Source organism: Pongo abelii, chromosome 22 (assembly GCF_028885655.2).
Source record: "Pongo abelii isolate AG06213 chromosome 22, NHGRI_mPonAbe1-v2.0_pri, whole genome shotgun sequence".
NCBI classification, from domain to species: domain Eukaryota; kingdom Metazoa; phylum Chordata; class Mammalia; order Primates; family Hominidae; genus Pongo; species Pongo abelii.
The window spans coordinates 57,000,243-57,021,676 of NC_072007.2; the positions used below are offsets into that span (position 1 = coordinate 57,000,243).

At 46.1% G+C, this 21,434-nt stretch overlaps 1 protein-coding gene across 2 annotated transcripts; it reads right to left on the minus strand.

Annotated features, from left to right (window-relative positions):
* Positions 1-13,263: 13,263 nt before the first annotated feature.
* S100B (S100 calcium binding protein B) lies at positions 13,264-19,744 on the minus strand. 2 transcript variants are annotated; one of them, XM_054542735.2, is made up of 3 exons: positions 19,533-19,744; positions 16,812-16,957; positions 13,264-13,816 (listed from the first exon to the last, which is right to left on the minus strand). In XM_054542735.2, the coding sequence occupies exons 2-3, from the start codon at positions 16,947-16,949 to the stop codon at positions 13,676-13,678; spliced, it is 279 nt and encodes a 92-aa protein (XP_054398710.1). In that variant the 5' UTR covers positions 16,950-16,957; positions 19,533-19,744; the 3' UTR covers positions 13,264-13,675. The 2 variants fall into 2 exon arrangements, with proteins under 2 accessions (XP_054398710.1, XP_024095303.1); XM_024239535.3 differs by having other exon boundaries at positions 16,812-16,950; positions 19,533-19,737.
* Between the last annotated feature and the right edge of the window lie 1,690 nt (positions 19,745-21,434).

Genomic DNA, 21,434 nt, shown 5'->3' on the forward strand with positions numbered 1-21,434 from the left:
CATGTGGAGACTTGCATCATGAATTTTTCCTCCAGAACAACTGAAAGAACAAATCAAGAAACCTGAGAGGACCCACAGACCCCTTGAAGGAAGCGATTGCTCCTGCAGGACCCAGGAGAGAACCTAAATACTCAGCCGCAGCAAGACCCGCCCAAGGAGAGTCTGAGCTCAGATATGCCTAGCCCTGCCCCCACCCAATAGTCCTTCCCTACCCACCCTGGTAACTGAAGACAAAGGGCATATACTCTTGGGAGTTCTAGGGCCCCACCCACTGCCTGTTCCTCCCCATACTACCACAGCTGATGCTCTCTGGAAAGTGCCAACTCTTGGCAGGAGGCCAACCAGCACAAAATAGTGCATTAAACCGCTAAAGCTAAGAACCCTTACAGAGTCCATTTCACCCCTCACTGGTGCCACCTCCACTGGAACAGATTCTGATATACATAGCTGAGAGACCCACAGACAGTTCACATCACAGGACTCTGTGCAGACAATCCCCAGTATCAGCCCGGAGCCTGGTTGACTTGCTGGGTGGGTAGATCCAGAAAACAGATAACAATCACTATACCTTGGTTCTCAGGAAACCACATCATTAGGAAAAGGGGGAGAGTACTACATCAAGGGAATACCCCATGGGACAAAAGAATCTGAACAACAGCCTTCAGCTCTAGACCTTCCCTCTGAGAGAGGCTACCCAAGTGAGAAGGAACCAGAAAACCAACTCTGGTAATATGACAAAACAAGGTTCTTTAACACCCCCCAAAATCACACTAGCTCACCAGCAATGGGCCCAAACCAAGAAGAAATCCCTGATTTACCCAAAAAAGAATTCAGGAGGTTTGTTATAAAGCTAATCAGGGAGGTACCAGAGAAAGGGAAAGCCCAATCTAAGGAAATCCAAAAACTGATATAAGAAGTGAAGGGAGAAATATTCAAGGAAATAGATAGCATAAATAATAAAAGCTACAGGAAGCAATGGACACATTTATAGAAATGCAAAATGCTCTGGAAAGTCTCAGCAATAGAATTAAACAAGTAGAAGAAAGAAATTCAGAGCTCAAAGACAAGGCCTTTGAATTAACCCAATCCAACAAAGACAAAGAAAAAATAATAAGAAAATATGAACAAAACCTCCAAGAAGTCTGGGATTATGTTAAAAGACCAAACCTAAGAATAATCAGTGTTCCTGAGAAAGAAGAGAAATCTAAAAGTTTGGAAAACATATTTGGGGGAATAATCAAGGAAAACATCTCCAGCCTTGCTAGAGACCTAGACATCCAAATACTTCTGAGAAGCACAAAGAACACCTGGGAAATTAATCACAAAAATATCATCACCTAAGCACAATGTAATCAGGTTATCTAAAGTTAAGGCAAAGGAAAGAATCTTAAGAGTTGTGAGACAAAAGCACCAGGTAACCTATAAAGGAAAACCTATTATATTAATAGCAGATTTCTCAGCAGAAACCCTACAAGCTAGACGGGATTGGGCACTATCTTCAGTCTCCTCAAACAAAACAATTATCAGCCAAGAATTCTGTATTCAGCAAAACTAAACTTCATATATGAAAGAAAGACACAGTCTTTTTCAGACAAATGCTGGGAGTATTTGCCTGTACCAAGCCACCACTACAAGAGCTGCTAAAAGGAACTCTAAATCTTGAACCAAATCCTGGAAACATATCAAAACAGAAAGTCTTTAAAGCATGAATCTCACAGGACCTATAAAACTAAATATAATTTAAAAAACAAAAACAAAAAGCCAAGGTATATAGACAACATATAGCATAATGAATGGAATGGTGCCTCACATCTCAATACTAACATCGAATGTATATGGCCTAAATCCTTCACTTAAAAGAACTTGCACAAACTTAAGGTAAACGGGTGGAAAAGACATTTCATGCAAATGGACACCAAAAGTAAGCAGGAGTAGCTATTCATATAACAGACAAAACAAACTTTAAAGCAACAGCAGTTTAAAAAGACAAAGACGGACATTATATAATGATAAAAGGCCTTGCCCAACAGGAAAATATCACAATCCTAAACATATATGCACCTAACACTGGAGCTCCCAAATTTATAAAGCAATTACTAATAGACCTAAGAAATGAGATAGACAGGAACACAATAATAGTGGGGGACAGGCCAGGCGTGGTGGCTCATGCCTGTAATCCCAGCACTTTGGGAGGCTGAGGCGGGCGGATCACGAGGTCAGGAGATCGAGACCACAGGGAAACCCCATCTCTACTAAAAATACAAAAAATTAACCAGGCACGGTGGTGGGCGCCTATAGTCCCAGCTACTCGGGAGGCTGAGGCAGGAGAATGGCGTGAACCTGGGAGGCGGAGCTTGCAGTGAGCCGAGATTGCACCACTGCACTCCAGCCTGGGCGACACAGCGAGACTCCGTCTCAAAAAAAAGAAAATAATAATAGTGGGGGACTTTAATACCCCACTGACAGCACTGAACAGGTCATCAAGACAGAAAGTCTACAAAGAAACAATGGATTTAAGCTATACCCTGGAACAAATGGACTTAACAGATATATACAGAACATTTCATCCAGCAACCACAAAATATACATTCTATTCAGCACATGGAACTTTCTCCAAGATAGACCGTATGATAGGTCACAAAATGAGCCTCAATAAATTTAAGAAAATTGAAATTATATCAAGCACTCTCTCAGACCACAGTGGAATAAAAATGGAAATCAATTCCAAAAGGAACCTTTAAAACCATGCAAATACATGGAATTAAATAATTTGCTCCTGAATGATCATTGGTTCAAAAATGAAATCAAGATAGAAATTTAAAAAATTCTTCAACTGAATGACAATAGTGACACAACCTATCAAAACCTCTGGGACACAGCAAAGGTGATGCTAAGAGGAAAGTTCATAGCCCTAAACACCTATATCAAAAACTCTGAAAGAGCACAAACAGACAATCTGAGGTCTCACCTCAAGGAACTAGAGAAACAAGAACAAACCAAACCCAAACCCAGCAGAAGAAAGGAAATAACTAAGATCAGAGCAGAACTAAATGAAATTGAAACAAACAAACAAAAACAATACAAAAGATAAATGAAACAAAAAGCTGGTTCTTTGAAAAGATAAATAAAATTGATAGACCATTAGCAAGATTAACCAAGAGAAGAAGAGAGAAAATCCAAATAAGCTCAATAAGAAACAAAATGGGAGATATTACAACTGACACCACAGGAATACAAAAGATTATTCAAGGCTACTATGAACACCTTTACATGCATAAACTAGAAAACGTAGAAGAGATGGATAAATTCCTGGAAAGATATAACCCTCCTAGCTTTAATCAGGAAGAATTAGATATCCTGAATAGACCAATAACAAGCAGTGAGACTGAAACGGTAATTTAAAAGTTACCAAGAAAAAATGTCCAGGACCAAATGGATTCACAGCAGAATTCTACCAGACATTCAAAGAAGAATTGGTATCAATCCTATTGAAACTATTCCACAAGATAAAGAGAGAACCCTCCCTAAATCATTCAATGAAGCCAGTATCACCCTAATACCAAAACCAGGAAAGGACAAAATCAAAAAAGAAAACTACAGACCAATATCCCTGATGAACAAAGATGCTAAAATCCTTAACAAAATACTCACTAACTGAATCCAAGAACATATCAAAAAGATAATCCACCATGATCAAATGGGTTTCATACCAGGGATGCAGAGATAGTTTAACATACACAAGTCAGTAGATGTGATACACCACATAAACAATTAAAAACAAAAATCACATGATCATCTCAACAGATGCAGAAAAAGCATTCGACAAAATCCAGCATCACTTTATGATTAAAACTCTCAGGAAAATTGGCATACAAGGGACATACCTCAATATAATAAAAGCCATCTATGAAAAACCCACAGCCAACATAATACTGAATGGGGAAAAGTTGAAAGCATCCCCTCTGAGAACTGGAACAAGACAAGGATGCCCACTCTCACCACTCCTCTTCAACATAGTACTGGAAGTCCTAGCCAGAGCAATCAGACAACAGAAAGGAATAAAGGGCATCCAAATCAATAAAGAGGAAGTCAAACTGTTGCTTTTTGTTGATGATAGGATCATTTACCCAGAAAACTCTAAAGACTCCTCCAGAAAGCTCCTAGAACTAATGAAAGAATTCAGCAATATTTCCAGATACAAAATGTATGTACACAAATCAGCAGCTCTTCTATACACCAACAGCGACCAAGCTGAGAATCACATCAAGAACTCAACCCCTTTTACAATAGCTGAAGAAAAAATTTAGGAATATACCTAAACAAGGAGGTGAAAGACCTCTACAAGGAAAACTATAAAACACTGCTGAAAGAAATAATAGATGACACAAACAAATTGGAAACACATCCCATGCTCATGGATGGGTCGAATACATATTGTGAAAATGACAATACTGCTAAAAGCAATCTACAAATTCAACACAATTCCCATCAAAATACCACCATGATTCTTAACAGAATTAGAAAAAACAATTCTAAAATTCACATGGAACAAAAAAAAAAGCCTGCATAGCCAAAGCCAGAGTAAGCAAAAAGAACAAATCTGAAAGCATCACATTACCTGATTTCAAACTACACTATAAGGCCATAGTCACCAAAACAGAATGGCACTGGCATAAAAAGAAGCACATAGACCAATGGAACAGAACAGAGAACCCAGAAATAACCCAAATGCTTACAGCCAACTGATCTTCAACAAAGCAAACAAAAACATAAAGTGGAGAAAGGACACCCTTTTCAATAAATGGTGTGGGGTAATTGGCTAGCCACATGTAGGAGAATGAAACTGGATCCTCATCTTTCACTTTTTACAAAAATCAACTGAAGATTGATTAAGGACTTAAATCTAAGACCTGAAACTATAAAAATTCTAGAAGGTAACATTGGAAAAACCCTTCTAGACACTGGCTTAGGCGAGGACTTCATGACCAACAGCAAATGCACTAAAAACAAATATAAATTGCTGGGACTTAATTAAACTAAAGAGCTTTTGTATGGCAAAAGAATAGCAGTGTAAACAGCCCATGGAGTGGGAAAAAAATCTCCACAACCTATACATCTGACAAAGGAGTAATATCCAGAATCTAAAATGAACTCAAACAAATCAACAAGAAAAAAAAATCCCATCAAAAAGTGGGCTAAGGACAATTCTCAAAAGAAGACATACAAATGGCCAACAAATATATGAAAAAATGCTCAACATCACTAATGATCAGGGAAATGCAAATCAAAACCACAATGTGATACCACCTTACTCCTGCAAGAATGGCCATAATCAAAAAATAGTAGATGTTGACGTGGATGTGGTGAACAGGGAATACTTCTACATTGCTGGTGGGAATGTAAACTAGTACAATCACTATGGAAAACAGTGTGGCGATTCCTTAAAGAACTAAAAGTACAACTACCAGCAATTGATCCAGCAATCCCACTACTGGGTATCTACCCAGAGGAAAAGTGATTTTATGAAAAAGATACTTGCATATGCATGTTTATAGCAGCACAATTTGCAACTGAAAAAAATACTGAAGCAACCCAAATGCCCGTCAAACAACGAGTGGATAAAGAAATTGTGATATTTATATATGAATACTGTATAGTCACAAAAAAGGAGTGAATTAATGGCATTCGCAGCAACCTGGATGAGATTGTAGACAATTATTCTAAGTGAAGTAACTCAGGAATGGAAAGCCAAACATTGTATGTTCTCGCTCATAAATGGGGGCTAAGCTATGAGGATGCAAAGGCGTTAAGAATAATATAATGGACTTTGGAGACTGATATGATTTGGCTGTGTCCCCACCCAAATCTCATCTTGAATTCCCATATGTTGTGGGAGGGACCCAGTGGGAGGTAACTGAATCACGGGGCAGGTCTTTCCTGTACTGTTCTCATGATAGTATATGTCATGAGATTTGATTGTTATTATATGGGGGCAGTTTTCCTGCACAAGCTTTCATTCTCTGTTTGCCTGCTGCCATCCACGTAAGATGTGACTTGCTCTTCCTTGCCTTCCACCATGATTGTGAAGCTTCCCCAGCCATGTAAAACTGTTCTCCATTAAACCTCTTTCCTTTGTAAAGTCTTTCCTTTGCCCAGTCTTTCCTTTGCCCAGTCTTGGGTATGTCTTTATCAGCAGTGTAAAAATGGACTAATACAGTAGATTGGTATTCAGTAGAGTGGGGTGCTGCTTAAAAGATACCCAAAAATGTGGAAGCAACTTTGGAACTGGGTAACAGGCTGAGGTTGGAACAGTTTGGAGGGCTCAGAAGAGACAGAAAATTGTGGGAAAGTTTGGAACTTCCTGGAGATTTGTTGAATGGCTTTGACCAAAAGCCTGATAGCAATATGGACAATAAGGTCCAGGCTGAGGTGGTCTCAGATGGAGATGAGGAACTTGTTGGGAACTGGAGCAAAGTTGACTCTTATATTTTAGCAAAGAGACTGGTGGCATTTTCCCCCTGTTCTAGAGATATGTGGAACTTGGAGCTTGAGAGAGATGATTTAGGGTATCTGGCGGAAGAAATTTCTAAGCAGCAAAGCATTTAAGAGGTGACTTGGGTGCTGTTAACGGCACTCAGTTTGATAAGGGAAACAGAGCATAAAAGTTCAAAAAATTTGCAGCCTGACATGTGATAGAAAAGCAAAACCCATTTTCTGAGGAGAAATCGAAGCTGCCTGCAGAAATTTGCATAAATAACAAGGAGCTGAATGTTAATCCTCTAGACAATGGGGAAAATGTCTCCAGGGCATGTTAGAGGTCTTCACAGCAGCCCCTCCTATCACAGTCCTGGAGGCCTGGGAGAAAACAGTTTCATGGGCCAGGCCCAGGGTCCCTGTGTTGTGTGCAGTCTAGGGACTTGGTTCCCTGCATCCCAGCCACTCCAGCTGTTACCCAAGGGTGGCGGCCCCAAGCCTTGGCAGCTTCCATGTGGTGTTGAGCCTGTAGGTGCACAGAAGTCAAGAATTAAAGTTTGGAAACCTCCACCTAGATTCCAGAAGATGTATGGAAATGCCTGGATGCCCAGGCAAAAGTCTGCTGCAGGGGCAGGGCCCTCACAGAGAATCTCTGCTGGGGCAGTGCAGAAGGGAAATGTGGGGTTGGAGCCCCCACACAGAGTTCCTACTGGAGCACTGCCCAGTGGAGCTGTGAGAAGAGGGTCACCATCCTCCAGACTCCAGAATGGTAGATCCATACACAGCTTGCACTGTGGGCCTGGAAAAGCTGCAGACACTCAATGTCATCCCATGAAAGCAGCCAGGAGGGAGGCTGTACCCTGCAAAGCCACAGAGGCTGAGCTGTCCAAGACCATGGGAACTCACCTCTTGAATCAGTGTGATCTGGATGTGAGACATGGAGTCAAAGATTTGACTGCCCCACTGGATTTCAGATTTGCATGGGGTCTGTAGCCCTGGTGTTTTGGCCAATGTCTCCTATTTAGAATAGCTGTATTTATCCAATGCCTGTACCCCTACTGTATCTAGGAAGTAACTAACTTGCTTTTGATTTTGCAGGCTTATAGGCGTAAGGGACTTGCCTTGTCTCGGATGAGACTTTGGACTGTGGGCTTTTGAGTTAATGCTGAAATAAGACTTTGGGGGACTGTTGGGAAGGCCAGATTGTTTTTGAAATGTGAGGACATGAGATTTGGGAGGGGCCAGGGGTGGAATGATGTGGTCTGCCTGTGTCCCCACCCAAATCTCATCTTGTATTCCCATGTGTTGTGGGAGGGACTTGGTGGGAGGTAACTGCACCACGGGGGCAGGTCTTTCCTGTGTTGTTCTCATAATAGTAAGTCTCACAAAATCTGATGGTTAGTATAAGGGAGAGTTTTCCTGCACAAGCTCTCACTCTGTCGTTGCCTGCTGCCATCCATGTAAGATGGGACTTGCTCCTTCTTGCCTTCTGCCATGATTGTGAGGCTTCCCCAGCCACATGGAACTGTGAATTCTCCATTAAACCTCTTTCCTTTGTATGTTGCCCAGTCTCAGGTATGTCTTTATCAGAAATGTGAAAATGGACTAATACAAGGACTCAGGGGGAAAGGGTGGAAAGAGAATGAGGGATAAAAGACTATAAATAGGGTGCAGTGTATATTGCTTGGGTGACGGGTACACCAAAATCTCGCAAATCACCACTAAAGAACTTACTAGTGTAACCAAACACCACCTGTTTCCCAATAACCTATGCAAATAAGATAAAATTTAAAAATTGCTACAGAAAAGAAAAAAAAAACCTGAATGCCAAGCTCCAAATCTCAGATAAATCCATGGACTGGATTGAGAACCTCTCTTCCCATTTGGCATGCTTTCCTCTGATTGACCCCCACCCTTCACCTATTTTACATATACCTACCCTTCCCTAATTGTTTTTTTACATTGTTGTTTCCATCTTTGAGTGGTGCCTTTGTTTTAGCCTTTTTTGCATACTCACAAACCAATCACCACGCACTCCCCCATTCTGAGCCCATAAAAGCCCCAGACTCGGCCGGGCGTGGTGGCTCATGCCTGTAATCCCAGCACTTTGGGAGGCCAAGGTGGGCAGATCACAAGGTCAGGAGATTGAGACCATCCTGGCTAACATGGTGAAACCCCATCTCTACTAAAAACACAAAAGTTAGCCAGGTGTGGCAGCATGCACCTGTAGTCCCAGCTGCTGGGGAGGCTGAGGCAGGAGAATGGCATGAACCTGCGAGGCGGAGCTTGCAGTGAGCCGAGATCGTACCACTGCACTCCAGCCTGGGCGACAGAGTGAGACTCCATCAAAAAAAAAAAAAAAAAAAAGGCCCCGGACTCAGCCACACTTGTGGGGACTGCCCACCTTCAGGCAGCGGGAGGACTACCTGAGTTGGGTAAGGGTAGTGCACCCAACTCGTGTCCCCCTCTCTGCTGAGAGCTGTTTTGTCACTCAATAAAATTCTCCGCCCTGCTCACTCTTTGGTTGTCTGCATAACCTCATTCTTCTTGGACGCGTGACAAGAACCTGGGGCCCGCTGAACAGCAGGTGCAAAAGGAGCTGTAACATTGTAGCCCTCCTTTACTCCCCTGATGCCAGGTGGACCATGCGATGGGAGTTTTGGTGGGGCCAGGCCAGCCTGGGAGCCATGGGCCAGAGTGGGGTGATGGGAACAAATGAACAGAGGTCCTGCTGACTAAAGCTTCCAGCTGGCAAAGCAGCAACAACAACAACAAAAATCCTGCATCAACCTCGGTAAACACAGAAAAAGCTTTTGAAAAAAATCAAAAAAATCCTAACAATATAAGGGAAATTTACCTGATAAAGGGCAAGTACAAAAAACCCACAGTTAACATACTTAATGGATACTTAATGGATCCTTCCTCACAACCAAGAAGAGGAACACCCAGGGGCTGGGGATTTCACAAGATGTGAAGACCAGTAGGAAAGGGTGGGGGGCACTTTAGTGCACTATCTGCACACCACCCAACACTCCTACTTTCTTGAATGAGTAGACTGCAGTCCAGAGGGGCCTGGCTACTGTAAGCCTGGGCAAAGGCAGTGATGTCCCTGCTCAGGGATCCTTGGGTATTAGAGAAGCTGAGGCCTTTTCCACTCTCTGCCTTGCAGAGTCAACTCTTGAGTGAGGGGGCTGGTACACTCAGAGGATGGTCACAATTCCTCTAGAGGTATAATCTAGGCAGACAGTGCTGTCTTGCTGACCTGGTGTTATTAACTTCCCTGAGGATAAAAATCACCTGAGTTCTTGTTTGATCAGTCTCACAGCTAAAAACCCCAGGGAGTCATGGTCCCACTTCAGACCTGGGGGGCCTGGTACTTGGGATATGTAGCAAGATCCCAGCAGAGTTTCGTGCAGTGAGCTGTAGGGGGCCATGGGACCCAATATGCCCTCTGCAGTGTCCCCCACCCCCTCACAGAAGAGGAAAAGTTCAGGAGTGGCCTTCTGAACACCTGAGATGCACTCAGCGATCTGTATTTTAAATTAGGGGTGCTGGGGTAAGGAGATATAAGAAAAGCTCCTTCTAGCCCAGCCAAGTCTGGCCTCCTTCCTGCAAGGTTTAGATCCTGGGGGCTTTGGGCTATTTTCCTGAGAAGAGTGCCAACCTCATCCTCAGCTCTCTGCTCAACATCCAGCCCTGTGTAAAAGCTCTAGGCTTGCCTCATGCTAACTTGCTTGAATAATGTGTATTTTCTGCACTCCTTCAGAGAGAGGCCAGCCATTTTCTCCCTAAATGCAGTGAAAGGAGGTTGTGCCATTGTCTTGCCTGCCAGGTCGCTGGGGCCAGTGGAACCTTCCTCTGATGTCCAAACACTTCCATCTATCTGCAATTACAAACATCTGATTTGTGTCTGCACAAGATAAGGGTGGAATCCCTAAATTTAAGAACCCCAAAACAAAAGCAAACAAACCCAGGTGTCTCCCACAACTTCCTAAGAAGAGTTTCCAAACTCTCTCCAGGGTCTTGGCTGGGGGCATGTGGGTTCAAGGGCCCCCATTTTGCCTTGGAGACCAGGATGGGGCCTCACAGGGCAGAGCTGCAGGGAATAGTAATGGGCCCATGGGGCTCACAGGGTGTCATGCTGTGGAGACAAACTGCCCACAGTGGAGATACCCAAGTAGGGCCCCAGCCAGCCTGGGGAAAATTTGATTCCCTTGTTGGTTGCAAGAGGAGCAGGGTCTGGCTGAACAGGCCTGGGTCCCTGCAGAGGTGGGGATCTGGAACAGTGGACAAGAGAGAGCCAGAGCTTGACAGAACGCCAGGGGAGCCCAGGATCACCAACTCTCCACTTCCGTCCTCACTGCTCCCTTTCCCCAGGCAGAGGCATGGGGTCAGGAGGGCACATAGCCCAGGGCTTGAGAGCCCAATAGCCTTCCTGCTGTCTCTGTCCCTGCTGGTGGGTACAGGTGGGGTATGTCCAGATACTGCCTGGGGGCCCAAGGCCTTACCCCCCGCAATCCAATTATTAGATGATGATTCCTCCTCTTGGTGGCAGGAAAGTCTGGCAATTGTGTTGCTTGTACTTCTGGCAGGGACAGCAGCCCCTGTAGAGGATAGTCCGCAGGGTCCAGAGATGGTGGGTTCTCGCAGCCCAACTTCTCAACAGCACCTTCTCACTGCAAGTCAACAAATGGGGTCCTCAGCTTGGCCCCAGGGTCTCCACCCTGAGAGACCAACACTGCTGGCAGGGCCAGATTTGCAAAGTGGCTGTGGCCCAGAATCTTGTGGATCAAACGGAGAAACTGATGGAGCACAAAAAATTCTGTGGCTGAACTGGCCATGGAAATGGCAGCCTGGGCAACAGGTTCATGAAAACAGACTTTTCACATGGTCCTGCCCTCCAGGCCTGAGCGAACTCCATGTGTTCCTGGTCTAAGCTGGGGGCGGGTTTCCCCCACCCCCTTGCCCGGGCCCATCCCCTGTCCACCTGGGGATGCTGGAGGCAACCTTTGGGGTAGGCCAGGCCTGTGCTGGCCACCAAGCTGTGGGGACTACCACCACCCACTCATGGAACTGGAAGGTGCCTCTGGGTGAGGGCTGGCCACACTCAGCTAGGGATTGCCAGGAGAGGACGGTTGGCATTTACAACCTGGAGCTAACGGCAGTTGATTGGATAAGTCCCCCCAGACCCCCTTTGGATGGTGGAGCCCCCGTGTGCTCAGAAGCTGCCCTGGGAATCCCTGAGGGATGGGGCTGGAGCCAAGCTCCTTGGAGGACCAATGTTCTCCCTGTCTGGTTTGGAAGCAGAGGGGGCTTCTGGGGACTTAGTCACCTTAGGATTCTTGGATCAGTGTGGGCAGAGGAGGCTCTGGAAGGGCCGATTCAACTTCTGGCCGAGGCGGCAGAGCATCCTCTGGGGAGGAATGCAGGTGGGATGCGGGCACCCGAGCCAAGGGCAGCCCAGAGCTGCCACCCGGCAGCAGCGCCCCTCCCGCCCCCCAACTTAGGGTCGCACCCTGGGCCTCCTAAGCTTGTTCTCCTGCTCCCCAGCCCGGAGCACGCACCAGGACCAGCCTTGCAGGGCCTGGTGCAAAATGAAAACATCGCCCTTTGGCGAAAAGTAACCAAGAATTTCCAGACGGCGAGAGCTGAGCGAGAAGTGAGCACAGGGCCCTAGGGACTCCCCAGGTGGCTAGATGTGAAGTGGCCTCGCTGGGTCCCCTCCGGCCGCTCCCAGGCCCCTCTCACCACCCCATCTCTTGGGCATCACAGCTGTGGTTCCTGCGTCTGCCCCACCCAGCCTCGGGCCCTGCGAGCCTCCGGGCCTCCCACACTGCCTGGGACAGGCAGGACTTCCTGTTTTACCCGCTACTGTTCAGAAGGCACAGAGGGACCCTGAGGAATGTGAGCTTTCTGAGATGGAGGCCACGGACCACAGGGAGCGCAGTGAACACTGGGAATGGGGCTGCTGGCCCAGCATGCATCGTGGAAAGGCACGTGACTGCCCAGGACCATTGGCAGCTCCCCTTCCTGGTGATTGGCTTAGGGAAGAACACGTGACCCAACAGGCCGGAAGTCCCCTGTGGAGTGGCTGGATACCCCCGGGGAAGCCTCCCTCTCCCGGGGGCAAGAGGGGAAGCTGCGTTCATTGCTTGCGTTCCCTTTTGATGGCGGTGGAGCGCTGTTGCTGCGCTTTTTTTTTTTTTGAGAGGGAGTCTTACTCTGTCGCCCAGGCTGGAGTGCAATGGCGCGATTTCGGCTCACTGCAACCTCCACCTCCCGGGTTCAAGCGATTCTCCTGCCTCAGCCTCCCAAGTAGCTGGGAATACAGGCTCGCGCCACCACGCCAGGCTAATTTTTGTGTTTTTAGTAGAGACAGGGTTTCACCATGTTGGTCAGGCTGGTCTCCAACTCCTGACCTTGTGATCCACCTGCCTCGGCCTCCCAAGCTGCGCTCTTTTTATTGAACGCAGGCCCTCGCGGTGGCTCAGAGCCCCGGGTAGTGCCCTCGGAAGCCGCATGTGCTGGAGGTACGTTGGAGGCAAGGATCCTGCAGCCGCGACTTGAATCGCATGGGGCACGGAGGCCACGCTGGAGCCCCCAGAGCTGGCTCGGATTCCGAGTTCTGATCGAGTTGCTTTTTCCAGGAGCGCTGCCAGCGCTGAGTGTTCACCTGGTGATCAGGCGCATCCCGGGAAGCAGGCCGAAGCCACCACGCCCTTGCAGGGCCACACTGGCCAACCAGGTGTTATCTGCATGGATGAGGAACGCATTTAAAGAACAGCAGTGTTTTCAAATGATGCTGGATAAGGCTTTGTTTTTTAAAGGTAGTGGAAGCTTTAAGGGTGCCCCAGGGTAATTTCTGTAGTCAGGGTTCCCTCTGGGTTAGGGTCTACACGGCCATGGCGGGCTGCACGGTGCACGCTTTATCACTGAGACCTGACTCCTAAGTTACTGTTAACAAGAGTCCATGGGGCCAGTCAGCTTACACACAGGCCTAATATAGCAGAAAGAATGATGCAGGCCGTTAAAACAGCCTTTGGAAAGAGGTTTTCAATTTTTCAATCACAAAGCAAATCAAGCTTCCTAATTAGCTACAACACGGCTGGAAAGCTCAGCTCCTACTAGGCTGCAAGCCCTTGCTGTCTGCTTTCTTGTGTGACCATCTCTGTTACAGGAACGGCTTGACTGCTTTCTAATCTCACTCATGTTCAAAGAACTCGTGGCAGGCAGTGGTAACCATGGCAACAAAGGCCATAAATTCCTGGAAGTCACATTCGCCGTCTCCATCATTGTCCAGTGTTTCCATGACTTTGTCCACAACCTCCTGCTCTTTGATTTCCTAAGAGAGATAAAAGAAGTTGCTGACCTTGTTTTTAAATGGAATTTTGGACCATCGAAACATGATTAAAAGTTGAGTGACTCTGATAATTTGTGTCCGAAATAACCTAAGAACATCAAATGCAAAATATCAGAAAAGATGTCTCATGTGACCAGGGGGCTGTTGTCCAAGTAGAAATCTCTGGGGGTCAGTGTCTGGCCCTGAGCTACTGGAAAAGGCTGAATGGAACAGCTAAGAGGTGAAAAACTGAAGGTTGTTATCATACTTAAAATACCTGAAAAAAAAAAAAAAAAAAAAGAATACATCTAGATCAGCCTGAACAAATGTCTTGAAATAAAAATAAACTTTTGGCCCTCCTAAACTTTTCATGTGTTTTGTGTGTGGAAGCCCCTGTCTCAAAGGCCTCCAGTGGAATTTAATGTTTTGAAAGTCTTCTTTGTTGCTGAAGTAACTCTTGGGAACATGGCCTACATTTGTTAACCCTGTATTCTTTTTCCCACTTGAATTGCTTTCTAGGTGTCATGAAACTTTTCCCTGACAGTTCTGCCTGGCATTGAAGCCAAATGAGTGGTGTGGCTGTTAAGTGATGTGCACAGCCTCAGAGGAACAACCACAGTGCAGGGCTACAAACATGGTGGGAAAAATTTGGGTATTGAACACTGATGAAGAGCATAAATGCAGAGTAACAATTCCCTGGGATAGGAAGGCTTGGCCTGAAGAAGTCAAGTGTAATGTGCAACAGCTGCCTTGGCTATAAGACACACAGGGGTCAGGCACGGTGGCTCACACCTGTAATCCCAGCACTTTGGGAAGCTATGGCAGGAGGAGAACTTGAGCCCAGGAAGTTTGAGACCAGCCTGGGCAACATAGGGAGACTCCATCTCTACAAAGAAAAAATGAAACAATTAGCTGGGCATGGTCCGTGTGCCCATATTCCCAGCTACTCAGGAGGCTGAGGCGGAGGATTGCTTGAGCCTGGGAGGTTGAGCCTGCAATGAGCCAAGATTGCACCACTGCACTCCAGCCTGGGTGACTGAGTAAGACCTTATCTCAAAAACTAAATAAGTAAACAAAACATACAGAAGATTGTAACTTCACGGGGGTAGGGGTGGGGAGGCACCTGTGGATGGGCAGGAGCAGGGCACTAACTTCAATTATATTATACATCTGCTTCCGAACTGAAATTACCTTGATAAAACAGGGCAGCAAATGTTTGTGATGCCTTGAAATGCTTACCATGCATTATTTATCATTTACACATTGAGACTCCCACGTGCGAAGCTTTTTCTGTGTATAAAAATAATAATAGTAGCTACTATTAGTTGAGCTTTCACTATATGTTAAGCACTTAAGCACTGTCCCGTTTCATCCTACAACAGCCATTGTTCCGAAGAAGAACCTGGGACTTTCAGATCAAGTCAGAAGCCAAGATTGGTGCAACTAGAAAACTGCGTGTGTGAGTGGGACTGCTGTCACTCTGTTGGCTTGAATGCCTGAGAAAACCAGTCCTGGAATCAGATGTGGGGACACCGTCTGCAAAGTTTCAGGCCTGTCTGCTCCACTCTGAACCATTCACAGTGGGGCAGTGTTTGGTGGGAGTGGGGACAGGAGAACCAGCCAGCGCCCCCTCCCGCTGCCCTGAAAACATGGACTGCCGTGCTGCTGGAGCCAGGGCTTGCCGTCTTGCACTGAGAGGCTTGGCCAGCTCAGGAGGGCAGCTCCCCGTCCCCATGTAGCAGAGCCCTGCCCTGGTATTTATCCTGGAATAGGGTTTGGTGAGACACTAGTGCACTGGCTCATTGTCTGGTCATTTCTCCCGTTTGTGATTGCTCATATCAGTGACCCAGGAAGCCCTTCATTACATTTCATATGTGCACACCACTGGTGCTTCACTCTGGTTCAAGGCGTGCCTCAAGCCAGCCTTGGTTCTAAGAGAGCATCAGGTACCGGCGGATCACAGTTCACTTCCATGAGGGCATGAAGTGGGCAGTAAGGACAGGTGGGTCTGATCCAAGGACAGTGGAGATGGTGATTGTGATTGCTCATATCAGTGACCCAGGAAGCCCTTCATTACATTTCATATGTGCACACCACTGGTGCTTCACTCTGGTTCAAGGCGTGCCTCAAGCCAGCCTTGGTTCTAAGAGAGCATCAGGTACCGGCGGATCACAGTTCACTTCCATGAGGGCATGAAGTGGGCAGTAAGGACAGGTGGGTCTGATCCAAGGACAGTGGAGATGGTGGGTAGGAAAATGAGTCCTAATGCAAGGGTCTGGACATACTTCCACCAAAAGCCACAGCGGGAACTGTCTGAAGAACAGGGCTTGCCAGGAGCCCTCACACAGCTTCCTAAAGTAGGGGCCCCAACTAAAGACAGTTCCTCACCAATATCCGTTACTCCACAGAGCCTCCTGCAAAGCCCCAGGGCTTCCAAAGGATGTGTACAGACCCCTGTCACGCCCTCAGTTAAGCCAGTCATGGTCATTCATCCATGTGCCAGGCTGGGTGCCCCAGAGCAGAAGCCATGTCTGTCATGCCTGCATATCTCACAGTTCTTAATTAGTGCTCAGTCAGTGTTTACTGAGTGAAAGTCTGGCATATCTTATCTCCATAGTAAATACTAAACATCTAGCTAAAGCCAAAATATATCCTTTTCCTAAAAACATTCCCAAAGCTTATTTTTAACAGTTTCCTTTTATGTTCCGTTTGGCCCATTGTAAGTAATGAGTCCAGCATTATTTGGGACGCTTTGGCCTTCGGGACCTTGATGCACCTGCTGTACACAAGATGGTTGATAAGGAAATGAAAACAAGGGGCTCATTTGAGCCAGCCCCACATTGAGGGTTCCGTTACTCAAACAAGTTTGCAGAAGCAGCCCAGGAGTCTTGGAAGGGAAATGAAATCACCTTCAGGGCAGCTGAGAAGATAAAGCCAGCGTACAGATGGATTTTAAGAGGAGATGGAGAAAGTGTCAAGTTTAAAAAGCAAGACTCACCTCTAAGAAATGGGAAAGCTCATTGTTGATGAGCTCCTTCAGTTCGGATTTCTTCAGCTTGTGCTTGTCTCCCTCCCTTCCAGAATATTGGTGGAAAACGTCGATGAGGGCCACCATGGCCTTCTCCAGCTCAGACATCCTAGGGGCTCGCAAAGGAAAGTTGCCTTCTCATCTATACCTCATCATAAAACATTTCACGTGTTATCAATACAGACCTCAACCCGGACAAGGGGGATGGAATGGCCTTGGCACTCTTTTCAAGCTCAGAGCAGCAGGCATGGCCTGGAGGGGCATTCTGGGAATTTGCACTTTTATCATAATCCTTCTCCCTGCCTCTTAGACAGCTGTGGGCCACAGGGATATATTCCCATGCCCTCTGAATTCTGGCTGGGTTGGGCCAACAGGGAAACTGGCAAAAATACAGAGGCAGAGCAGCAAGGGAATTCAGGGATTAATTTCTGCTTCCTCCCCACAGGGTCCCTCTCTGTTCCTGTAAGGCTCCAAGATGAGGTGGTAGAGTGCAGGTGAGCAAACCATCAACTACAAGCTGTTAAAATCAATCTGAAAGTGAGACAGTGACTAGGAGCAAAATAAGAAGACAAAAATCAATAGCATTCCTATATTCTATCAGTAAAGAAGTAGAAAATACAGTGCAAAATATCCTATGCATATAGCAATAACGTGATCTAAGACTAAGTTTAGGAAGAAAAATGTAGGTCCTTCCAAGAGATTCTGAGGAACATGAAATGTAGGAAGTTTTTCCTTTAAATTCATATGTAAATTTAAATCATTTTTAATAAAAATAATGGAATTATTTTGGATGGGTGACATGAAAAAAACAGTTGTAAAATTCATCAGGAAAAATAAATATGGTAGAATTGCCACAATCTTTTTGAAGAATTAACAGTGAAAGTTATTTGATCTACCAGGAAAAAAAATGTATCCTAAGTTTAACTGATTAAATGGGTGTGGTTCTGTCGCAGGGAGGGACAGAATCCAGCAGAAAGCTGAGCTGCTGAGCCTGCGTTCCACCTCCAGTGTACGAAAGGGTGGCTCATTCACTGCAGTGACTGGGACGGGGTGGTGGGGCGGGGGCAGGAAGAGGTGTTTCTCTGCAGCTGTCAAAGTAAGAGCCCTCCTACCTCCCTCACAGCAAGTACCTTACGCCACAGCCTACAAACCAAGGAAATATCTGGTCAGTCTGGAAATGAGGCGCATTTTACAAAGGTTGCCTTGTCAGTTGTTTCACAAAACAGATGGGCAGTCAGAGAAATTTACCAGCTTTTGGCCTTGAGTTCTAATCATTAAATAAGAACATTTGCACTGTCATAATTAAAAACAAATTAATAAATCAAATAGTGTTGAAAAATCGTTCCCATGTTGAATATGTGACTTACATCTTAAAAATAATTTGGAATTAGATGTTAAAAATTTTATTTATTTCTGATCCTCCGAAGGAAACAGGATTGAAGATTTTTTTATACTGGCCAGATCTTTGCTAAAGTCGTTCTGTTAATAATCAGTGTACTTTATTTTGCTCTTGAGTCCCTAAAACTTTGATAATTCACAAATAGAACAATTAAGATGGATTAAAATCTTTAACATTTCATGCTTTCTTGTTCTTTGCACTGAAGTTTTCAATTATTGATATATGCATGTTTGTATGTGTGTGTATTTTTTTAAACAAAACAAGACACTTTTACATCATTCGGATGCTCCTCAAACTCCATGATGATTTTGGGAAAAGGAGGTTAAATTGTTTTTCTATGAATTATGATTAATGGGATTATTACAAAGGAAAGGCATAAAACATGTATCCCATATATTAGAACACTAATAGAAACCACTAGAAAATATGGTTTTCTTCATAACCACACTACAAATCACTTAAAAAAAATTCTTGTTAAATTTTTCCCTTTGACCTAAGAAATAGTTGATGGTTTATAGTTTATCTTTTAAGAGAAATGGAAATAAATGTCCGTTTCTTTCTCACATTCTTTGAATGTCCTACATTAATCTTTTAATATTGAGAGCAAGAGAACTTTTGAACTTTAACTCTTTAGAAAGACAAGTTACCTAGCGTGTGAGGATCCCTCTAACGAAGGGGTTCGACCTCCCTGAGAAACTGTGAGACTGAGGAAAGTTAAAACCCACCAAAACCCCGATTTCTTTGACCCAATTTATTTGTAATTGTTACGTAATTTCTGAGTGGCGTCCTGAGGCTGTGGGGACCCTGGCACTTCAAACTGAGGGAAACTGGAAAACTGAAGAGTTACTTACCCAGGGCAGTGGAAGAAATAATAAGGAGAAAAGGGAAGCATTTATTTATGATATAGGACTAAACTAGCATTAGGTTCTCCATCATTTTCAGCCCCAGTGGGAAGCAAAATCTTTACTCTTCAAATAGTTACAGAAGAGGCAGTATTTGTAGTACCACTGGGAAAATGTCAACAATCACTTCTGGGCCACGAAACCTGACGTTTCTCTGATTTATGGCAAAACACACCTCTAGCTGTCTAGTGCTGATGCAGTCAGGTGTCCACAAAGCAGCAGTAATGTGGAGATTAAAACACATCATCCTATTGACACTTCTGAAATGCTGCCAATTGTCCTAAAGGGGCTTTTTAAGCTACCACTTAGTTTCTACCCCTCCATTCCCTTCCACCCAAAAGAAAAGAACCATTTCTTCCTGAGCGTCCTCTTGGCCTGGCTCTTTCTCACCTCTTCCTTGTCTCACCCCTTCCTGGTCTCCTTGCTGCAGGCGTCGTCTCTGCTGTGGGTCCTGGGCGGCAGGACTGGTGGGCAGAAGCAGCCTCTTATTCCCTCTGCCCAGGGAGGATGCATGAACCCTGGTGCAGCCCACTGCAGGCCGTGGCAGCCAATGGGAGCCGAGGGCGGGGGTGGCAGGGCTGCCAGGCCTGCACACAGGGCTGCATTGACCAAGCAGCCCCGGGGAATTGCTGGGAGCCAGGATTGCACATGGGCTGAGGAAGAAAAAAGGGCCTGTAGGGCAGGAAGTGGGGAGTCAGCTTTTTGTGCGATTTATTTATTACATGAATATTGATGTTCCCCTAAAGGCAAGGTTGGGGGTGGGGAGAGGAGAGAGACTTGGATTAATTGATTCAAACAAAGCAAATGTGCAGCCAGGAACAAGCAGCTTCCAAGTACAGGCTGCGCGTAGGAGATTAAGTGGCCTGCAAGCTGGTTTCTAATGGAGAGGCCCCTGGAGCTTCTCTCCTCTGCCATCCTCCCAGTCTGGCCCCACTGGGTGTGAAGTTCTGTGGACAGTAGTGCTTGTCTGTGGTCAGCCCTGGGCTCAACAGGGCTGCCTCAGAGAAGCTGCTGAGGCTGGTGTCTGCAGAGACTAAAACGGGTGGTTCTTTTAGCAGAAAACGTGATGTGTGGATTGTATCCCAAGGCCTTTCCCTCCACCCCAGGATGGAAGGTCACAGACTGTCAGAGTTGGACAATGCCTTAGAGATGTCCTGTTCGAACGCTGTTTTACAGAGGCATGTGGACGGTGTAAAAGCCTCCAGCCAGCCTGAGGAAGGAGAAGTCCAGCTGTCCCCTCAACTCGCTCGACTGGAGCCTCTGAACATGGGGGCCAGTTTATGGGTTCTTCTTCACAAGAGTGAAGAAGTAGGTGTTCCTTCTGACAAATTACACAAGAGCAATGGCCCAAACTCTCCAAACATGTCCATGGTCCCCAACGGATGCCTGACCCAGCATCAGGTCCTTCTCCCAACCCAATTTCAAAGTGGCCGTGAAAGGGTTTCCCACAAGATATCTGTGTACATGGCTGTTTTGCTGTCATTGTTTTATCTAGGAAGTTCTCTACCATTCAGGATCCATAAGTGTGCCCTGGAAATAGCACAGGGCTGAGAGCTGTGGTCTTGCGTGGCTTAGCCTGCCCCAGCCTCCTGTAAGGAATGGCCTGAGCAGTGTGGTTGGCCCTCACTTCCTCATCGGCTTCACCACCCCTGGCTGTGGTCTCTGCTGAAGGATCTGACACAGGCTTGCTCTGTGAAGCACAGAGCTTGCCTAGACCCAAGGAAGGCACAACTGTGCTCTGTGCCCCTTCCTTGCTCAGATGTTGGAGGGACCATTCCTGTAAGTGCTGACCACTTCCCCAGAGTGGCAACCTGAACTCTGGATTAACCCTTCAGTATCCATAGAAAACGATCTAGCCTGCTCCTGCAGGGGTTAAAAATAGTTTGAAATCCACTCATGCAATGACCGTACACCTGTGCCTAGGGCACTGCGTTCAGCAGGAGGGCCCAGGCGGGCCTGCCCTCTGCACACTGCAGCTTCCTGGGATGGCAAGTGCGGGGCTGTGGGTCCACCCTGTTCCAGGTCTTGGAAGCAGGCTGAGAGAGAGGATCTGCCACAGGGAGGAGAAGGGCTTTCAAGCACTCTGGGGCCCCAGGATGGTACTCTCTGCCCAGGCTCCCCAGGAGCTCGTGGGTACAACCTCACCAGCTTCCCACAGATTCCCACAATTGCTGGGTCTGAATCTTGGCTCCACCATTTAACAGTGGTTTGACTTTGGATAAATTCCTAAGCCTTTCTGTGAAAGGGGTGACCGTAGTCCCTACTTTGCAGGGTTGTTCTGGGTGTTTTTCC

Excerpts from the sequence above, each read along its gene's own strand:
- S100B (XM_054542735.2), bottom strand. The coding sequence starts at position 16,949 with ATGTCTGAGCTGGAGAAGGCCATGGTGGCCCTCATCGACGTTTTCCAC. Across the intron at positions 13,817-16,811 it reads AGCTTTCCCATTTCTTAGAG|GAAATCAAAGAGCAGGAGGT; the intron begins GTGAGTCTTGCT and ends TATCTCTCTTAG.